The sequence below is a fragment of the Acytostelium subglobosum genome, assembly GCF_000787575.1.
Source record: "Acytostelium subglobosum LB1 DNA, scaffold: scaffold10, whole genome shotgun sequence".
Classification (NCBI taxonomy): domain Eukaryota; phylum Evosea; class Eumycetozoa; order Acytosteliales; family Acytosteliaceae; genus Acytostelium; species Acytostelium subglobosum.
Window position 1 is genome coordinate 607,252 of NW_012236523.1, and position 20,151 is coordinate 627,402.

Sequence of the window (20,151 nt, forward strand, 5' to 3'; positions counted from 1 at the left end):
TTCAATAAAATGGATATGGAATGATTCCAATATAACGTCTGGCTGTTGTTGCGCATGATTGAATGGTACTCCATTCATTGTGATTGATTCATTTGATTGATTGAGTGATTGATGATATAATGTACAAAGTGATGTGATGCTAGCTGTCACCAAATAGCCTCCTTCTAAGTTGATTGTTGTTGTTATCGAATATACTAAGGCTCTCCTTGATAAGCATATCTACATTGTTGATTGTTGACTATATGAATGAATGGTATAAGTTGATTGATGTCCAGATCGTACTCATTCATTCATTGAAACATACTTTGGTATCCCTTGATGTTGATGAGGATGATGACTCAGTTGATGTAGATGAGGCAGAGGAAGAAGGTATTATCATTACATTGACATTGTTTGGTGTTATTGTGGATGATGTTGTTGTTGCGACCGTTGCGACCATTGGAGATATGTCCAATGATACTGATGGTGGTGATGACGTCACACTCTCAGATTGATGATTACTCAGCCATTCCTTGAATCTATGAATGACATTACTATTTGGATGATAGACTACACCATATGCCACCAGTGTTGCAACCAACAAAGTGGCCTTGGTACCGTCACGCAAGCCAACATATTGAGTCATCCTTTGTGTGTGTGAGAGTGTGTTTATGATTGATTGAGTGTTAACTATATAACTATATATCTTTGTATACTAAGACATGTATTAATGTATGTATGTTATGTAATAATGTATGAATGAATGTACAACATTAAAAGTGATGTAAAGTGAAGAGGACGGAATGACTGATTCAGATGAAGGTGAGAGGTTCAGCAAAGTGTGAACTCAAGTGAACAACAGCCACACACTTACCACATTACTTTGTTTGTCAAACAACAACTAGCTGTACAGATAATAGATACATTCACATAACAACACACACTTATATTAATACACATACATATTTACCTTATATGTACAACAACAAGAACAACAAAGAGGATTAATAATAATGAACGCACAACAATATATATTGAAAGAGATTGTAAGTTGTCCTTGAAGGAAGGACCTTGGGTCCTAATCATCACTCACTCAATCACTCACTCAATCACTCAATTACTTGTTAAGAACTTAGAGTATGCTCAATTGAAAGAGGTTGTTCAATGTATATTACATTGTATACTGTTTCAAAGATGTCTTGGAACTGTGAAACCAAAGGATGCTTCATTGGATATTGTAGAGTTCACTTATACAAAGTTGGATGATCCACAGACATCAAAGCAGGTCGAAGAGAAGTCTGAGGAATTACTATCATCAATAATCAAGAGAAAGGCAAAGACTGCACAGGTATCAGTATCATTCCAAGAGAAGAGACAAAAGACGACATTCTTCTCTTCGGCATCAGAGGTGTGCTGGGAGCAATGGATAATATCATTCCAATTGGTACCCTCGATGGATGCCAAACAACTGGCCAATCAGCTGAAAGATACCAATTATAAGATCATCGAACATGTCAATCAAGACAAGAACATACCTCCCATTACAGCCAAAGATCAGAATCCATTCCCTTTCACTGTAAGAGTTATAAATGTTGTAGAAATGTCATGTCATCACTGTTTCTAACACATCCAAAAGATAACAATAGCAGGCGCAGAGAATGCAGGTGTATTTGATACTTTCTGGAATGTACTTAAACCTCCTCCTTTACTTGGAGGTAAATAAACTTTCCTTGGACCAGGCGACAGGATGTATATATGTTAAAAAAAGGTGGAGTTGAAGTTTATTGTAAACTTAAGGTAGTTGGTAGTAGTAGTAGTAGTTATTATGTTGGAGTCAGTCTAGTTTGGACATGTAGTGTTACATCGAAGAAACGATGGTAATGAAAAATAGTCAGTCAGTGTATAGACATCATTGGTCCCATTCTGATTGATCAATCTGGTTGATTAGTGGCATCCACATCCACCACCTCCACCTCCTAGGAGTCCTCCCAAGAGTCCGTTGACAAGACCTCCCAGGTTCAAACCACCGCCGCCACCTCCACAACCTCCAGATGGGAATGGAGTGTGAACAATTGGTGGTCTGACCCAATGACCGCCACCACCGCCACCACCTCCACAGAAACAGGCAGCACTATTAGCACCTTGACCAGCTCCTCCACCAATTCCACCTCCAATCCTGGCACTGGTGAGTGAGGTGAGCGACCCACCTCCCAGAGAACTTAGAGCAGCTGTTTGAAAAGGTAAAGTACAAGGTTAGGAGCAAGGTAAAGTAGAGGAATATTAATTATTTATAAGCATACCCATAATAGTCATTTTGTTTTTAGTTAAGTAGAGTTGGTAGTTAGCTTTGGTTAATTGATAAGCTGGTTTGATGATTATTAAAATTGATTGATTATTTATAATGGATGGTTGGGTGATGGAACAGGCATGCGGTCCATGGATTATCCTTGGACTTTTGTAAATTAATCAATAATTATTGATTAATTGTTTAATAATAATATTAATATTAATAATAAAATATCCACGTGGATATTAATGTAGATCAACAATTTAAATGGGAGTGTAAGTTGACATTACCCCAAAATAAGGTTCTATTATTCATTAAATATGATTGGTCAAGTCTGGTCTTTGGTAACTTGTCCATGGTAATAGAATCAACGATCATTGTCACTCAGATAGAATCAAACACCCTCACACACATGCTTCGATCACAATCGTCTGGAACATTTATCTGTGTGAGTGTGTGAATAATAATGTAGTTTGGACTGGAAATACAAACCATGGTAATAATACAAAGGAGTAACATGGACGAATCAATCATTGGGCTATAATTAGTACGATTGGTCAAGATTAAAGAAATTAATAATATGATATCATTGAGCGAGAGAGTTGGATGTATTGGTAAATGGTATTGGCAATGGGGATTGCGATCATCATTATCACTAGTGTCAGATAGTAGAGTTGACCTGCTTCATGAACATGTTCTGTAGACAGGAGTTGATGTGAGCATAGTATGTCTCGGGGAAACAGGCTTTGAAGGTGTCCTTGCAATCATCTCCATTGGCGCTGGAGAACGAAACAATCTCTTGCTCCTCCAGTTGGTTGATGAATCCACCCATACGGCTAGAGTGCAGTCCAATAAGTCGCATCCATTCAAACAGTTGTTGATCTTCCCAATTGCGATCAATTGATTGATGGATATCTGTGATGAAGCGAGGTGGTCTGGTCTTCAGGTAGATGATCTTGTTGATGAATGTTGACCTGGCACCTACTGGCATGCCAGCCTCCACCATCTTCTCCTTTAGCACGGCCTCGTTGTGCGCCATTGCCAATATGAATGTGTCAATGTCCATCTTTGTGAGCATATCAATCAACTTCTTCTTTGAGCCGTCCATCATGTCGGTGAGTGATCTTATCCAATCGAACAATGTGTCGTTGGTTACATCATCGCCCAATCTCACAGTCACATTAACTGTTGAGCCAGAGCCAATAGCGATTCCAGAGCCGGTGCTACTCGGGCTGAATGCAGCTGCAGAGCTAGCTGAAATGTTGGGAGCAGGCTGTGCTTGAGTTGTCGTGGTTGTCGTGGTCGTTGTTGCTGGAGCAGGGGCAGGTTGGAATGGAGCCAGAGGAACGACTGGTGGGGCAACATATTGACCGGCGGGAGTGACTGGAGCAGCCTGCTGATGAGGTGTATAAACACCAGCTTGTCCTACAGGGTTTGGTATTGGGAAGCGTTGTTGACCTGGTGTCAATGGCTGCATGGGTATGGCTGGGGCAGGAGATATAGGTTGTGTTGGTGTGCCAGGCTGTGGAGTGTTGGGAGCAGAGTGATCCTGTGCTTTGCTCTTGCCAGAGTACAACTCATCCTTTGAAAAGATGAACAATACTCCATTTGACTCAATGGTGTCCTTGAACTGTGACTTGTCAGTGAGCGAGATCTTTGATGTGCATCTCAAGTGAGTGTCCAAATGTTGTTTGATCTGAATCGAATACAATCCCTTGTTGCTTCCATCGGTGCTGTCCTCATGACACATCACAGAGTGCAAGGAGTATGAGACACCCTCTGTCTCGGTGATGTAGTACTGAGAGACATCGAGTAGCTCATTGTAGAGGATCTTGTTGTACTGCTTCTTGGTGTCCACATCTCTGCCGATGCTGATAAAGAGATACTGAGGAGCATCATTCATATGGAACTTGGGCTTATCCCTAATTCCACATTTACATCTGTGGAAATGATTGATTGATTGATTGAATCAGTACGAGATTGATTGAATGATTAAGTGATGTACTCACGTCTTTGGTGCTACTGTTTGCTTATCTTGAGCCCACTTGGCGAATAGCTCACTGATGTTGGTGGTGGCTTCGAGCCTGGAACAGTACTTCTCGATGAAGAGTGGCGTGCTGGTGGAGGACTTCTCAAGGTTACATTGCGGATTGGAACACACCTGTTTGATGGTGGACTTGAACAGTCGTAGGAGGTTGGCATCAATGTTGGACAGGTTGTCAAGGAGTTTGACGAGGAACTCGCCTGGCGAGCTCACTGCAGTTGGCAGCAGGGACTCCTTGAACAAAAAGTCATAGAGGTCCTTGATGTCGATCTCTGTCGTGGACTTTTGCTGGCACTCATAGAAGAAGTTCCTGAATCGCTCAATCACATGACTGTACTCCTTCTGCTTGGTCGTATTGTTCATCGCCAGTGGGTTGCCTGGGATGAAGCGGAGCCAGTTGAGCAAGCAGTGGAGCGAGGGCTCATCTTGAGTTTCCTTGATGGGTCGGTAGAACTTCTCCAACTCTTCATCGTCCTCCTCGACACTCTCCTCCTCTTCCTCCTCCTCGGGCTCGGCAATCGGCACATCGTCGGGATTTGGCACGGGCATGTCAGGACCTTCAGCGCCATCTTGGCCGAAAATGTATTGCTCCTCAAGCTCGCTGTCCTCATCTTCGTCGTCGGGGACGGGCAGCTTCTTGGGCACTTCGTCGTCAAAGTTGGACATGAACATCTCCTTCCACTCATCAGTCTGCTTGGTGTGGCTCTTGACCTTGAGGTTGGATAGCACCTCGTGGATGGTACGCATGAACAGTGGGAAGTAGGCCACAGGGATGATCTTGGTGGTGCACACGGTCATCAGTTGGTAGTCCTTGTAGATGGCAGATGGTGATTGATAGTTCATGTTGCGCAGGAAGCGTCCAACATGGTCGAGGAGTGAGGACTCGGCCTGCACCTTTTTGAGTTCCTCGCGACACTTGGGTGATTGAAGTCGCTGAATGATGTCCTGCAGGTAGTTGACCCATTCAATCAATCTATTGTGAATGTGATTGTCCAGGTCGAAGTTGGTCTCGGAGAACAGGTTGTCGCGCATCTTTGTGAAGTGCTCGAGAACTTCTGGGTCGGGTTTGACGGGCTCGTCGATCGTGTCGGCGTATAGGTAGCCAAAGCCGAGGTAGATCTGCTTGAACAGCTCGACCACCTCCTTGAGGCACACGGCCGGAATCTTTTGGAGCAGCTGGATTACGCTGGCTGGAGCCTTGTTGTGAAGCTGGACGGTCGTGGCGGCTTCGGCGATCGTGAGCGCCTGCAGGGCGTCCAGATTCTGAACGTGGATCGTGCGAAGGATGAGCGAGACGAGGTAGCGACAGAATGATTCGAGTTCCTCGGCGTGCAGCTTGGAGCACTTGCCAACAAACTGGATGCGCACGTTCTCATTGAGGCACTCTAGGCCAAATACTTGGGTGTTGAGCGCGCTCTTGATCTCGATCAACTCCTTGAGAGACTCGGGTATCAGCAGTTTGACTGGACCGTCGAGGAGAAGGTCGTTGGGGTCGGCGGGCATGTCCACGAGGAAGGGGAAGTCTGTCTTGTAATGGGAGAAGTGAGTGCCACTTGGGAGGATCTTGCCCGAGGCAAAGAGAATGATGAGCTGGTTCTCGATTGTGCGCAGGTCGGGCTTGAATGACGTGCGATCGAATGATTGATACTTGGCAAACGAGTTGTACATGAATTGCTGGAAGTGGGACACGTCGATGTTTGATCCAATGAGCATGAAGTTCTCGCCAAAGCCGAATGAGATGTTGCCAATGTCGTCTGTGTGGTCGCCTTCAATGATCGCGCGGAACATATCGCTGCCTGTCTTCTCAACAATGTCGTCACGTAGTTGTATCGCATTGGCCTGCATCTTTGCCATCCAATTGTCGATCAGACTGATCAACAGGCCATCCGATGCGTTGTCGCGGTTGTAGAGCAGCGTGCCGACCAGGACGTCGTCGCTGAGCTCGTCCAGTACCACCTTCTCGAAGGCTTGGCGCGCACGACATCCACCTTCGAGCATGTTCATCTGATTGTGCACCTCGACGTAGGACTTCTTGGTGGAGTCCCACATGTTTCTGAACGCGATGATGTCCTTCTCGTTCTCAATGCCCTGCTGCTCGAGGAAGCTGATGCAGTCGCCAATGGTGCGGTTCACATAGTCTGAGGGCAGACGACGTGCAAAGTACTTGTAGAACGTGTGCAGGAAGGTGACAAAGTCCGAGAAGTACTTGGACACGCAGATGGTCGAGATGTTGGCGCTGAAGAACTGAAGCAGCTCGGTTTGGTCCTCTCGCGAGATCGTCTCGTGGATGAACTGATAGTGGAATAGGGGGCTGTTGAATATGGTCGAGACCTCCTCTCGCACCTTCATTGTGCTGGCCAAGATGGGCGAGCGGCTGGTGGCCACCTCATTGAGGCGTCCCTTGAGCACCTGATAGTTCCTGCGAATGCCCTCGATCAGCTCCACGAGGTAGTCCTCATATGCGTTCAGGTCTCCGAGAGACTTGTATGAGGCCATGAGGCGCGGGTCCTGGTTCGTGTAGCCATCGTTCCAGACGGCCAACACAATCTCTGTGATCAGATGATTGGGCTCGACCATGGCGTCGATCAACTCTTTGTTGAATGAGATCTCTGTAAGCGGGGTGAGCGATCGCAATAGCACATAGTTGGTGAGCGCACCCACGGTCTTGGGCTCGACGTAGTTGGCAAAGTGCACGGTGCGATCCGTGAGGTAGGTGAGCTCCTCGTCCTTCGTGATGCGATTGCATGTCCAAGCCATTGTGCCCCAGATCGAGGCGGCGATGATGTTCTTGTCGATGATCCTGCCCTTCATTGCTTTGGTCTTGTTGGCATCGGCATCGTTGCCCTCGGCCGCCTTGTCATCTGTTCGATATACCATTCCACAATCAATAAACTTGCGATACTCGTTCGCTGGGAACAACTGGGCTACCACCGTGGGATAGTTGTTGGTGAGGTGGTACAAATATGTCTTGTTGGACGAACCAATGGATGCTGCCACAAAGTTGACCAATAGCTGTGCGTTGACGATCTCGCCCTTGGACTTGTTGGGCTTGTTGATGAGTATGTCGTCGAGCGTTGTGCCTTCGAATGTGTTCTGTATGATCTTCATATAGTATCGCTTGTAGGGCTCTAGGCCGAGTGGCTTGACCACGCTGGAGTCGCTGAGCAGCGATGAGATTGTGTTGAGTGGCTGGGACTCGTGGTAGCGCTGATAGGTGATCAGGAACAGCGCCATGCGGAGGAAGCCGCACTTCCTGGGCTGGCCCACCGATGAGTTCACCATTGCGATGACCTCATTGGTCGCGCACCTTGCAATTGCGTCCTTTAGCTGCTTGAATATCTTGCCATCATCCGAAGCCTCGTCCACCATGAATGAGAATAAGGTGGACTCTTTCAATGAGATGTTGAGCGAGATGTGAAGATGTGTGAGTCCGAGCAATGCCAGCACATCATTGGCCTTGAGCAGCTCAGTCAGTGTGCTGGACGAGTTGACCTTGATCAGGAAGTAGACATGGTTCCATCGTGCGTTGTTCTGCTCCTCGACGGGTTTGGCTGCATCGATGTGGAACAGGCGTTGAGCAAAGTGTGTCGCGAATGGTTTGTTGTTGTCCAAGAACATCTTGAAGTCCTGCAAACTATTGTTGACGTTCAACATTGTGGCCAATCTCTCGATGAGGTATGAGCTGAGGGCCGCCCGCTTGATCTTGGACAATGTGTCTGTCTCCTTGTCCAACTTGACCCAATCATTGAGCATATCATTGATCAGTGGGCTGTTCGTCTCCCTGAATTGGTCCAAATAGACAAAGTAGAACACGTTGACCAGGTTGCCATTGCGAGCGATGTTCAACGCGTTCTGACCTTGCTGTTGTCCAAGCAACTGAAGCATTGATGGGGACAATGGATTGGCCGCATCCAACATCGAAGTAATGGATGGGTTGTGGACGGTTGTGATGGCCAGCTCCTTGAAGTACTGATTGGCAAACTGCTTGATCTTGTTCTGCATGTTTCTTTTGAACAGGGTGGCGAACCATCCAATGGGTATCTCCTTGACGAAGCCATAGCCAAACTTGGCCGGGTCATGATTGCACAGCTTCAGCATGTTGCCAAGGTTGTGGGGTGATGAGTGCACGAATGGCTCGACAATGTCCAGGAAGCAGGGTGTACCGATGCGGGGCAGGCAATCGCGGACCAGTGATTCGTTGAGCTGGTGGAAGAGTGCGGCGAACGTGTCGAGGATATCACACGACTCATATCGCTGCGTGCCAATCTCTTTGTAGGTCTTGAGCAACGACGCTTGGATGTGCTCCTGGGGACAGGACATGGCAATGCTCACACATATGTTGTATGTGGAGAAGACATGGAAGAACTTGGTGACGTCGGCTGGCTGCTGCTTCAAGATGATGTCCTCGACCGATACACGGTTGAGCATCTCGCGGATCACGCTGCACCAATTGGTCGTGGTCTCCTTGATCGTGTCCATCATTCCTTGGATGCCGCGGCTCGTGGCATGGATGTGCTTGCTCAGGATGCCGATGGCCAGCGTGGCGATCATCAACTTGGTCTGCTGGGGCGCCACAACTTTGATACCATTCTCTAGTTGCTGCATGATGTCGTCGCCAGTCTGCAACTTCAACAGAGGCGACACCATGTTCTTGAGGAAGAAGATTTCGTTGATGTGGAAGTGGTTGCACACGGTCAACATCAGTATGTTGTCGATTTGAACTGGGCGCAGCTTCTGCATGGCCATGCGCACAACTGATATCCAGGTGCTGTCGTTGAACTTCATCGTGCGCATGATATAATCCTCCTGGTACTCGCACAACAGTTGTCCATTGGTGTTGATGTGTCGGACGAGCGAGGCGATCGGGTGGCGCTCGACTCTTTCAACGAACTGTTGATTGATGAAGTCCACACCTCTGTTGGGATGGGTGTTGAGCGTCTGATCAAAGATTGTCTTGATGGCCGCTGCGATTGAATCATAGAGTGGGAGCTTGGACGAGTAGAGGAAGGGCGAGCGAGAGAGTTTGATGGGTTCGAACCTGGTTTCAATCTTCTCAGAGATCATTGGCACCTTGACACCCTTGATAAAGTTGAACACCAGCATCTCGTGCAGGTCCTCAGGGCCCTCAGCTGGCGATGAAGGCAGACGAGACACCTGGCGGAATGCGCCATAGTTGGTGAGCATCTCGACGATCTTGGCCACGACTGGGTAGACGTAGGACGTCATTGAGTTCTTGATCGAGTCCAGGAAGGAGTGGACGAGCTTGCCCGAGAGAATGAGGTTGGAGATGTTTGTGAGGATGCGGTGGAACAGCTTCTTTTGGGTCCACTTGCGCGTGACCTTGTTGAGTGTCTGTTTGTACCAGATTGGATGCGCGTTGAACATCTTGCGCAGACTCTCAGCGTTGAATGGCACGCCAGACAGATTGAGCATCGTGGCGGTGACGTCGTCAAGCTGCTTCATGAACATGTCCTTGAACGACTCCTCGATCGAGACGGGGTCGATTCGTGTCGGCACGCCATATGCCTTGGCAATCCAAGTTCGAATGTCCACATCGAGTGTCGAGGACTCTGGGGCGTTGACGTCCATCTGCAGGCCGAGTGAATCGACGTACATGAACTCCATGCCATTGAGGAAGAGCGAGTTGAGCTTTGTTTGATTGTATAGCGAAAACTCTGGCGGGTAGTGGCAGATGATGATGAACATCTTTGATGGATCCAGCTCGCTGAACTGGTCGATGATGTAGTTGGTCTGGTGCTGGTTGACCGTGGACATGTCTGCGATCACAAGGCAGATCTTGGCCTGCATTGACTCCTTGAACCGCTCGATCTCGTTCTGGCAGTCGAAGCTGGTCTTGAATGAACCCAGCTGTATGATGCTGATGATGCCTTCGCCCACATGTGCCTGGCCCTGGTCAAAGATGTTCTCTAGAAGGTACTTGACGAACTTGTCCATGTGGTCCTTGAGTCGGTGGAGGGTGAGAGACGTCCTGGTGTACATGACCCACTTGTTTGAGCGAGTCTGATCATCCAGCGCGTACTTCTGGTGGAACAGCGTCTTGAAGAAGCGTAGAAGGTTGAAGTGTTCCTGGCGCAGGAGGTACTCCTCCATGTATGATTGCGGCAGACTGGTGCATTTGAACATACTCTCAGGACGAGCTATCTGCAGCAGCTTCCAGTTGAGCAGGCGGTACTCTGACGTCACTGCATTCTCATCCAAACGATCGTTGGAGATACGCTGTGGCGTGATAGTGGGCTTTCCATTCTTGAGTATGTCCTTGGCGGTCGAGAACACGAGCGAGGAGATAGTCTCCTTTGGTGAGAAACCAGCCAACAATGATTGATTGCTGACACCCGTGTGGAAGCTGTCGACAAAGTGTTGTGAAGAGCGCTTCAGCTTCTCGAGGAACTCGCGATGGTACTGAAGTGGCTCGTTGACCTCGATGAAGTAGTTGATCAGGTTGTCGATTGAGAGGTAGTACTTCTCGAAACGGTTGAGCCAGGGCAGCTGTGTCTGGGCCATCCTGGAAAGAGGAAGATGGACGATGATCTTGAAGTCGGGGTGCACAGGGCAGAAGATAGAGTGTGTGCCAAACGAGACGTTGGCGATGAAGTTCATCGTGCCGTCCGACGCTGAGGGCAGCAGCGAGAAGTAGCGATTGAACACGTCGTAGAAACAAGCCTCGATCAGCTGGGTGTTGACAAGCACAACCGTGCCACCCTTGGCCATCATGGTCTTGACCTGTGACACGACGTTGACAAGGGCTTCCGTAGTGGTGTCCTTCTCGAACGAGCCCACTCTGATCACCTTGTGCTCGATGCCTAACTCCTTGAGAGCCATCAGAGATGACTCATTTTCGGTGGGATCAACCAACATGATGTAACGGAATGGTGCGATGTTGGGATCCGCCTTGGAGTTGAGAACCTCCTGGAGCGACTCCTTAATGCGCAGGATTGTGTTGTCGCGCTCCAACAGCTCGAAACACTTCTTGTCAAAGCCCGCGACCTTGCTGAGGTCCTTGAAGAACTCAGAGGCGAGCGCCTTGAACTGCTGAGGAGGGATGCCGCCAAAGTTGCGTTCGAGTGAGTTGAGCAAGACCTTGGGCGAGAAGACTCCCTTGTTGAGCTTGATCTCGCGCTCCAGATGGCGAAGGAAGAAGACAAAGTCACGCTGGTGGAACATGTTCTCCTTTGTGTCTTGGCTGTGCTTGTTGACCTCGCGATATGACTTGCAGAGAGCCATGCAGATCTGATCTTCAACAACTGTGAGCCTGTGATTGCCAAACAGACAGCCAATGACCAAGGCCTTCTCGTCTTCGGGCGTGATCGTGGCTGGATGCACAAGCATCATCATACGATTGGTCTTGGCGGCGTCAAGTACCTTGTTTGAGAGGATGACAACAGCAATGTCCACCGCGCTCTTGTCCATCTTGTGTGATACCTTGTCGAGGTAGTCGTGCATCACCTTCATTGGCGACATGAGATCGTCCACGAGACCTGCTTCATCAATAGCCGCAACACAATGGTTCTTGCCGTTGGACTTGTCGTATGTCTCTTGACGATTGAGTGCGCGCTCAAACACCGACTTGATCTCTGTGTCAGTGGTGTGAGGTGTGCTCTGGTATCGGAATGGATCAGCATTGGGCATCGTCTGCCAGGGCGTGGTCGACTTGTCCTTGGTCGCCTGCTTGTTGGCGTTCATATTGTTGATGACAATGCCAAAGGACAGCGTCTTCGAGCAGCCGGGTGGGCCAACAATGCATAGGGGGATCTTGCAGTTGATCGCCACAGCAATGCAGAAGATGTTGAGCTTGAGAGCCTCGGTGGAGGCGATTCCAGTGGGGATGGCAATCATTCCATCTCGGCAGAAGCTGTTGACAATGTAATCAAAGATGTCGCAGTAGTTCCTGAACTGGCCGCGGACAGCCTGTGGAGTGAACTGTGTGTCGTACAACTTGTTGAACGCACTGTGAATCTCGTTACGGGGCTTGCCAGGTGCTGCACGAATGTAGTATGTGAGGCCCATCGATGTGATGATGGCAAGACAATGAAGGATCTGCTTGTTCTCGGAGAGGTCACCAAAAGAGCACTCGAGGATCTTGCGACCAACCTCATTCTTGTAGAAGAACTCATACAAGTCGATCGCTCGCATAATGTCACGAATGGAGACATGTGTCTTGGCCTGATTGATCTTGCGCAGTGCTTCCTGGCCAGCAAGGATGAAATCCCTGAGGTCGCGAGTGGAGTAGTCTGGGCAGATGTCGTGGCGTAGGGCAAAGAGCGAGTCGAGGAAGGGTGCTTCGTGCATCGCTTCGAATGTGCCATAGTTGAGGAACAGCTGCTTCATTGATGGTGGTGGAGGCTTGACGATGAATGCCAAGTTGCTAGACGTGGTCAGCTGGGCGCCAGAGAAGTCGATTGAGTTCTTGGCCTCCTTGATGGGGTTCATCGCGCCCACCCAGAAGATGTTGTGTGGGATGATACTCTCGCCATCCAGCGTGCCATCGATAAAGATCTCATTGATGAGCGACAGAGTCTCGTTGGGACTCGTGTTGAACTCGTCGATGAACACCACCATCTTGAGGTTCGGGTCAATCTCGCGCAGCTGGTTGGACTGTGCGATGAACTCTGTGACAGCGATCTTGAACTCTTTGCTTGTGAACTTCTCATGCATGATGATGCGATGGAACAGGTTCTTGAACTTCACCGAGCAGATCTGTTCAATTGCCTCGACCAAGGTCGCCTTGCTTGTGATCATTGCTTGCTTCTTGTCCTTGATGCCTTGGAGAAGTGGGCTGGACACATCAATCAACTTGAACTTTGTGAGTTGATAGTTGATCAATTGTTCAAACTCGCCGAACAACATCTCCTGTACTAGCTTGTTGGTCTTGGGAGCGAGTGGGTCGTCGGCCTTTGGGCTAGTCGCAGCGGCGGGAGCTGGGGGCACTGGCAACTTGGGCTCAAAGTCACACAAGTGTTTGATGGCTGTGATGATCTGGTGAGGCGATGCATCACCTGGCAGACGGCTGAGCTCCTCGCGATTGACATTGTTCACGCCCTTGAGCTCAAAGCCATTGACACTGTTCTTGGCGATAATGTTGTTGATTCGCTCCTTGAGGTCGTAGAGGATGTCTGGCATCTTGTCATTCTTGGCGTTGATCATCAGTGAGTAGAAGAGTAGGATGAAGGTCTTGCCGACGCCTGTGTCTCCTGTGAGCACCAATGATCGCTGATTCTTGACTTTGTTATGCAGCGTCATCAATCTGATTGCGAACTCGGGCGTCAACACGTACTTGAACTGATGGCACAAGTCGTTGACGATCCATGTGCGGAAGGCAATGCCGAATGAGTGTGCGATGGTAGCGCGGAACTCACCAGGCTGCTGCTTGGCCGACCTTAGGGTCTTGAGTGCACGTCCACTCAGCACTGGGTTGGGCGAGAAGTCTATGTACTCAATCTCTACAATCTTTCTCTTCTTCTCTGGGTTCTCCTCATCGGGGATCAGGTCTACCATACGAGAGGTGATCATTGGCGGGTTGGCCCAGAGCTCGACAACAGACGCTAGGTCGGGGTCTGACAGTTTGAGAGACTCGAGCGTGAGATGCGTCAGCAGGTCGAGTGGGGTAACGTCGGGTAGCGGCAGATGATGCTTCTTGAACAGGAAGTACTGATTGATGTAGTCGTCCAGGAAGTGCAAACGCTCCTCCAGCAGCTTGAAGAAGATGTGCTTCTGAAGCAGGAAGCTGGGGTTGAAGAGGTACGAGGGGAAGTACTTGGCCGGTGCGTTGTTGTTGTTGTCCTCGTACTTGGCTCTGAGGTGCGCGAGGAACATGTCTATGGTGTCGCCGTCCTTGTACACGGGCAGCTTGCCATCGTCGCGCAAGTAATTCATGTATGAGATACACTTGCGCTCAGTGTCTGTGAGCTCCCAAGCAGTGTTGGCATATTCGCTGCGCTGTGCAAGCTTGGCAATCAATGGGATGGTCTCGCTGATGTAGTCGTCGCATGACTGCTTCTCATTGATGGGCTGACCAATCTCGATGTAGATCTGCAGCATGATGTTGTCTGAGATGTTGACAAACTCGCCGACGCGCTGTCCACACACAAAGCCTCCCTTGATGATTGGGTAGATGAACTGATTGAAGCTGTCAAAGTCGCAGTATGGGGAGATGGAGAAGTGCACCAGGATGCGCTTCTTCTGAGCCGCACGAACATTGTGCTTGCGCAGATGCTCAATGAGAGAGCCCGAGTCAAAGTTGGGCCTGATGTACACTTTGATTGGATTGTTCTGTGGCGAGTATTGCGAGCGAATGAAGTAGGTCTTGCCCGTGCCGCTTGGGCCGCCAACCAGGTTGAGCGAGTCGATGTCGCTGCACTTCTTGAGGCCGGCCACCCATTGGTCCTTGAAGTTCTTCCAGTCCGTCGAGAAGGTCTCGTTGTGGGTAGGCAGGAAGTTGAAGAGATCAGTGCTCATCGAGGAGTCGGTGGCGATGATATAGACACGCGCCAACTTCTTCTCCTGGTTGATGTAATGCTTGGACAGCCATTGATTGAGGTGGTCCTTGGGTATGCCTACGAGGAAGAATGTGTGGCCTTGCATACTCTCCATGATGTTGATAAAGTACTCAACATCCTTGTTGAACGCGTGCGAGTAGAAGATCTGTGAGGGGTGAGGCAGCGTGTCATTGTTGAGCTGCATCATCACGTTGAAAAGGTTGTGCTTGGACTGGAGGTGCACCAGTTTGGCGCCATAGTCGTGATGTGTGTCCTCGTCGACATCTTGATCGATCACCTCGATCAGATCCCTGAGGAATTGCCAGATGTCCTTGATGTCGAGGAGATTGGCGTTGGCAGTGAGCACGCGATCAATGTCCACCGGCGACATCTCCGATCTCGGATAACAATACTTGATGAATGGCAAAAGGACATCGGTGAGCTGTTGCTGATTGATGGGCTGGTTGTTGTCGCGACTGGCCTGAAGCAGTGATGTGATGGCTTGGATGAACGATGATAGGCCGTGTGCGCGTAGCAACCAGAGACGTGGCGGCAGGCTGTTGATCAGGCCATTCCATTCATTGAGATGGGTGGATAGACGAGCACTGAGTATCTCGAGTGACTCGATGTTGGTCTGCGCGAACGTGGTCTTTAGGATGCCAGTGTGGTACTCGGGATGATAGACGCGATCCAGCTCGCAGTGGAAGAAGTGAATCTCACGCAGTAGAGTGACGACAGTGCCAAAGCAATCGATCAGTGCCCGTCTGTCCTGTTCCTTCTTTGCGTCGTTGATCTGTGTGTTGGCGCTGATCTTGAGGCCCTGGATAAAGTCCTCAATCCTCTCCTGGGAGAACTCCAGGTTGGACTTGATCACCCAACCCACAGAGCCATCATCGCACTTGGAGCTCTTGGAGATGAACTCTGAGCCCTTGAGGATCTGCGCCACGGTGGGCAGGATCGACTCGGAGTTGTACGTGCCTCCCGCCGAGAGGTAGATGCCCTTCACGTGTGATATATTGTTGTTGGTGAACGACACACGATTCAGGGAGAAGTCGAGCTGGACCTCATCCACGGGGATCAGTCCCATGATCTCTTTGCACAGCTCTGCAATGCTCTCGTATGGCGCGATCTGGACTTCAGGTGGGGCGTTGAGTGATTGGAAGCGCAGGATGAATGGCTGCAAGACATTGTATGAATGAATGGTGTTGTTGATCAGGTCCGAGTTGAACTCGTCCGAGATGAGGTTGGCGGTAATGACCTCGGTGGTCTTGGAGAAGCCCTGTATGTTGGCCAAGAACTCAATCATCTCTGGATTGACCACGATGAAGTATTGTAGCTGCTTGTGAGTGAGACCACCAATCAGATTGGTGATCTTGTTACAGGTCTCTTTGGAGGCCTCGATCGTCATGTCTGTGTTGTTCAGCTCGTTGAGCAGCTTTTGGATCTCAAACCTGTCCTGATCGTAGTTGGTCACCTTTACGTAGTCCTTGGTCTTGTTCAACGCCGTGTACAGACAGCTGATGTTTGATTGAATACCAAACAGTGCTGTAGCCTGCGCGATATAATCGTTGAGTGATTGCTTGTCGACGTAGACTTCTTTGGGGTGGAAGTAGCTGAAGATGGCCTGCAGCTCCTTCTTGAAGTTAATGTGCTTGGCGTCGATGATCTCCTTGAAGATGTCGTTGAGCGGGATGGACGTGTCCTCTTTGATCAGGTTCTGCATGAATCGATTGGTCTGCTGCACGATCTTGTCAATCGACTTGTTGTTCTTGTAGAATCGGAAGATGATGTTGAACAGACAGTTGTGGTCGACGTCCAGGAAGTGCACGAGGAACTTGAGCGCCTCCTCTGTCCTGAGCGTGTGATCGCTTGAGCCCATGCCCGTCAATATCTTGTGTGTGATCGATTGGATCTGCTTGAGGGAGGTGTCATTGGCGCTGGTGCCACTCATAAGCTGTTGGAAGGAGAACTCCTTGTTGAGGAAGTCCACCAGGCGCTTCAATCTCTCGAGCTCGCGAGCTTCCTTCTCTGACTGCTTGCTGAGCTCAATGTATGACGCCACCTTGTTATCAAAGTGAGTGAGCAATATCTCGGCGTAAGTCTCATAATCCACTTGAGTCGACTTGAACAACTTCTCATTCATCTGATCCGATCCCATCTTAAACATTCTCTCCTGTATCTCTCCACACTTCCTCTGAAGTAGTGATTGGAACTATGTGTGTGCATGCTCGAGCGTTAGCATCAATCAATCAATCAATCATCGATGGTGTACTTACACCTGAGAGTGCCTTTTGGTACTTTGAGTACTCGTCAGCCCAAGAGTTGTCTTGGAATTGAAGCTGAGCTAGACGTCCGTAGCTCTTGTGTATCTTGAGCTCATTCCTTCCATCCATGTTGTTGACAATGTATGTTAAGTATCTCGTGAACAGCAGTAACAGTGGTAGTGAGTTGAGCTCCATGGGTATAGATGCAATGGATGTATGTTCTGGCTTGTCATTGTTGTGCAGGTACTTGTCCACAATGAGCTCACACAACAAGTGATAGCTAGGGTTGGTGTATGCTGTGTATGCTTGCGAGCTCTTTGACCGATACAACTGCTCCTCCTTTGACACTAGTTGAATGTTTGTTAGTTTGGCCTCGAGCTGTCATGATGGTAAGTTAGTCAGTCAGGTATTGCTTGGCCGGGTGGAGTGGAATGAGTGAGGACATACTTTGTCGGCAGTGATATTGGGGAAGACGGCTTTGGGACAGCTCAGAGAGACGGTGAAGCGCTGGAAGGTGTTGAGCTGGTCGGTACAAAGACGTTGGAGTGTGTGGAAGTTGTCATTGAGTGGCTCGCCATTGTATATCACATTGAGTAAGGGTAGGATTGTAGAATTGAACACTGACGCGTACTCTTTGAACTTGAAGATCGACTCCACTTTGAGGTGTTTCTTGATCAAGAAGTGCAGCTCGTTGTGCTTGCACAGTATTAGGACCTGTTTGATATCCTGCTGCGCTGATAAGTGGTTGTCCAAACATGTTCTAAGTGCATCGCGAGTTCTATTCGTCATATTGTTGTTGTATTGATCCAAGAAGTAGGTGGCATCGCAGCTCATAAGGTGACAGAACAATCGTCCACTCTGATTCTGTGGGAATGTATTATAAGACTTCTCCATCAGGCAAACGAGTAAATGGAATCGATACTTGACGACATCAAGATCGAGAAGTTCACCTGAATATCATGTTCAATTTGTTAGTCAACCAACTCACGGATGAGCCATACATGCAAATCAACTTACAATCACTGTACAGTCCATTAAGCAAGTCATATCCTGGCACGCCCTTTGTTTGCCGGATCAACTCCTCGAGCAGGTTAAACATAGCTGGGTACGACTCAGGGTCGTCAATGGTCTAGTGTGTAAAGGGATGGTCAGTATGGAAGATTGCAGTAAGTGAGCGAGTAAGTTGGACGCCAGGACATACCTTCTCAAGCAGCTTAAAGGTCTTGACAAACTGTGCAATGAAATCCTTCTGATTGGCTGTGTTTTGGAATCGTGTGATGAAGCTTGCTGAGTGGATATTGCCATTCTCTTTGACAAATAGGAGCGTCCTCCTGAAGATCTCAAAGAACTTCTCGTCGACACCAATGTCAATGATTGAGAGACCCATGATGGCCATGATATTGAGCATCGACTTGTCCTCCGTCTTGAACACCAACAGTCTATCAATGAACTTTGTCAATATGCTATCAGTGTCTTGACGCAGGCGTAGACTGGCCTCATTCAATGTCCAAGTGACCTGAGGGGTGGTAAAGTGTCGCTCAAAGTTCGGTATATGTGAGTCTCGTCCAAGTGAGCTGATGGGTAGTAGACGCAGGCAAGGTTAGTATCTGGTTGGATTGATTGAATGAATGGGTATGTCAACATACTTATCAATGTGCATCAATAGATTGATTGCGAATGATGGATAGAGTGTGTTGTTGGAGAGAAGCTCGAGATAGCGTTCGGACAGGAGGGCAGGCGCGAAGAGCTCAGGTGTAGCGAGAGCCGCCACAAGCTTGTTGGTCCAGGACTTCATGGAATCCTTGGACATCGTCTCGCCATAGTTGTACTTGTTATAAAAGACAAACTCATGCACTAGCTTGTAGAATGGCTGCTTACTGAACACCTCGTTGGTCAACTTTAGGGTCTCGTCAAACACGTATATTGACAGCTGGCCAATCTCCACAGTGGCACTCATTAGGAGGATCTCGGACTCATTCCTAAACACCTTGCTAAGTTGTGGATCCGAGTACATTGCTACCCTGAACTCCTCTAGTGTCGTGGCATCACAAGAGATGCCAATTGTCAATCTGGCATACTTCCTGATCGAGTCCCTCAGTGGTATCGTCGTCACCTTGCGACGGACAAAGCTAGTCTCATCACTAACAACTGGCTTCTCTTTCTGGATCATATTTATCATCTGTCCTTTGAACCTAAGATTGATTGATTGATTGTGATGGATGGCGTGTGTGAGTGATTGGAATGGTTCCAAATCTATCATAAACTTACGAGATACGATCAATGTCGCTAAAGTTGATGGTTGCGGAGTAGTATTGTACATTTCTGTCGACGACAATGGTGAATGTCTTTGTCAAGAAGTTGATGACCATTGCGACATCTGTGATTGGATTGATTCCAATGGTCACTGAGGCATTAAGCCTGAACTCATATCTAGTTGTTGGCTCAATCATCTGGACCACTGGTACATGGTGTTGTTGTTGTTGAAGTTGTTGTTGTCCCATGTATTGGTTGTGCTGTTGTGGCTGCATTGAACGAGCCATCTGTTGTTGATAGTAAGGGATTTGTTGTTGATGCTGTTCCTGCATTGGCAAGCCATATTGATCAACTTGAATTGGATTGGATTGAAGTTGCTGGCCGAATGCTCCAATCTCAAGTTGTTGATGAATGAAGGTTTGGTGTTGTTGCTGCTGCTGTGGATGTGGCACATGACCTAGCTGTTGTAGTTGTTGGGCAACTGGTAGGAGTCCAAACTCATGAGCTCCAACCTGGAACTGTTGTTGTTTTGGCATCAGCCTTTGACCTTGCTGTTGATGATCTTCATACATTGGAAGTTGTTCTTGTGGTTGTTGTGGATGGGGTTGATGTTGATCAGTTTGTTGTTGTTGATTGAGTGGATGTTGTAGTTGTTGCTGTTGTTGTTGATTGAGTGCCTGTTGCTTGAACTGAGGGACTTGTTGCTCTCCCCCAGTTGGCATTCCTAACCTATCATTGTTTTGCATGGATGACTGTATCACAATGATGATGATGATGATGATGAACACCAATCTCTATCTCTATAATAATATATTTATATATACAAGTAAC

The 20,151-nt window shown here is 48.6% G+C and overlaps 4 protein-coding genes across 4 annotated transcripts; 1 reads left to right on the forward strand and 3 right to left on the reverse strand.

Moving 5' to 3' along the window:
* Window positions 1-139: 139 nt before the first annotated feature.
* Window positions 140-625, reverse strand: SAMD00019534_056620 (hypothetical protein; the record flags this gene model as incomplete). The annotated part of the gene is made up of 2 exons (XM_012899153.1): window positions 140-238; window positions 305-625. 2 exons carry the CDS (start codon window positions 623-625, stop codon window positions 140-142), a joined length of 420 nt encoding a protein of 139 aa, XP_012754607.1.
* A 367-nt stretch (window positions 626-992) lies between these two features.
* Window positions 993-1,702, forward strand: SAMD00019534_056630 (hypothetical protein; the record flags this gene model as incomplete). Its single annotated transcript, XM_012899154.1, has 3 exons — window positions 993-1,025; window positions 1,109-1,555; window positions 1,616-1,702. 3 exons carry the CDS (start codon window positions 993-995, stop codon window positions 1,700-1,702), a joined length of 567 nt encoding a protein of 188 aa, XP_012754608.1.
* A 221-nt stretch (window positions 1,703-1,923) lies between these two features.
* On the reverse strand, window positions 1,924-2,292 carry SAMD00019534_056640 (hypothetical protein; the record flags this gene model as incomplete). Its single annotated transcript, XM_012899155.1, has 2 exons — window positions 1,924-2,207; window positions 2,280-2,292. The coding sequence occupies 2 exons, from the start codon at window positions 2,290-2,292 to the stop codon at window positions 1,924-1,926; spliced, it is 297 nt and encodes a 98-aa protein (XP_012754609.1).
* Window positions 2,293-2,927: 635 nt separating this feature from the next.
* On the reverse strand, window positions 2,928-20,066 carry SAMD00019534_056650 (hypothetical protein; the record flags this gene model as incomplete). Its single annotated transcript, XM_012899156.1, has 8 exons — window positions 2,928-4,206; window positions 4,276-16,997; window positions 17,080-17,445; window positions 17,515-18,017; window positions 18,085-18,196; window positions 18,269-18,641; window positions 18,714-19,259; window positions 19,336-20,066. The coding sequence occupies 8 exons, from the start codon at window positions 20,064-20,066 to the stop codon at window positions 2,928-2,930; spliced, it is 16,632 nt and encodes a 5,543-aa protein (XP_012754610.1).
* Window positions 20,067-20,151: the final 85 nt, after the last annotated feature.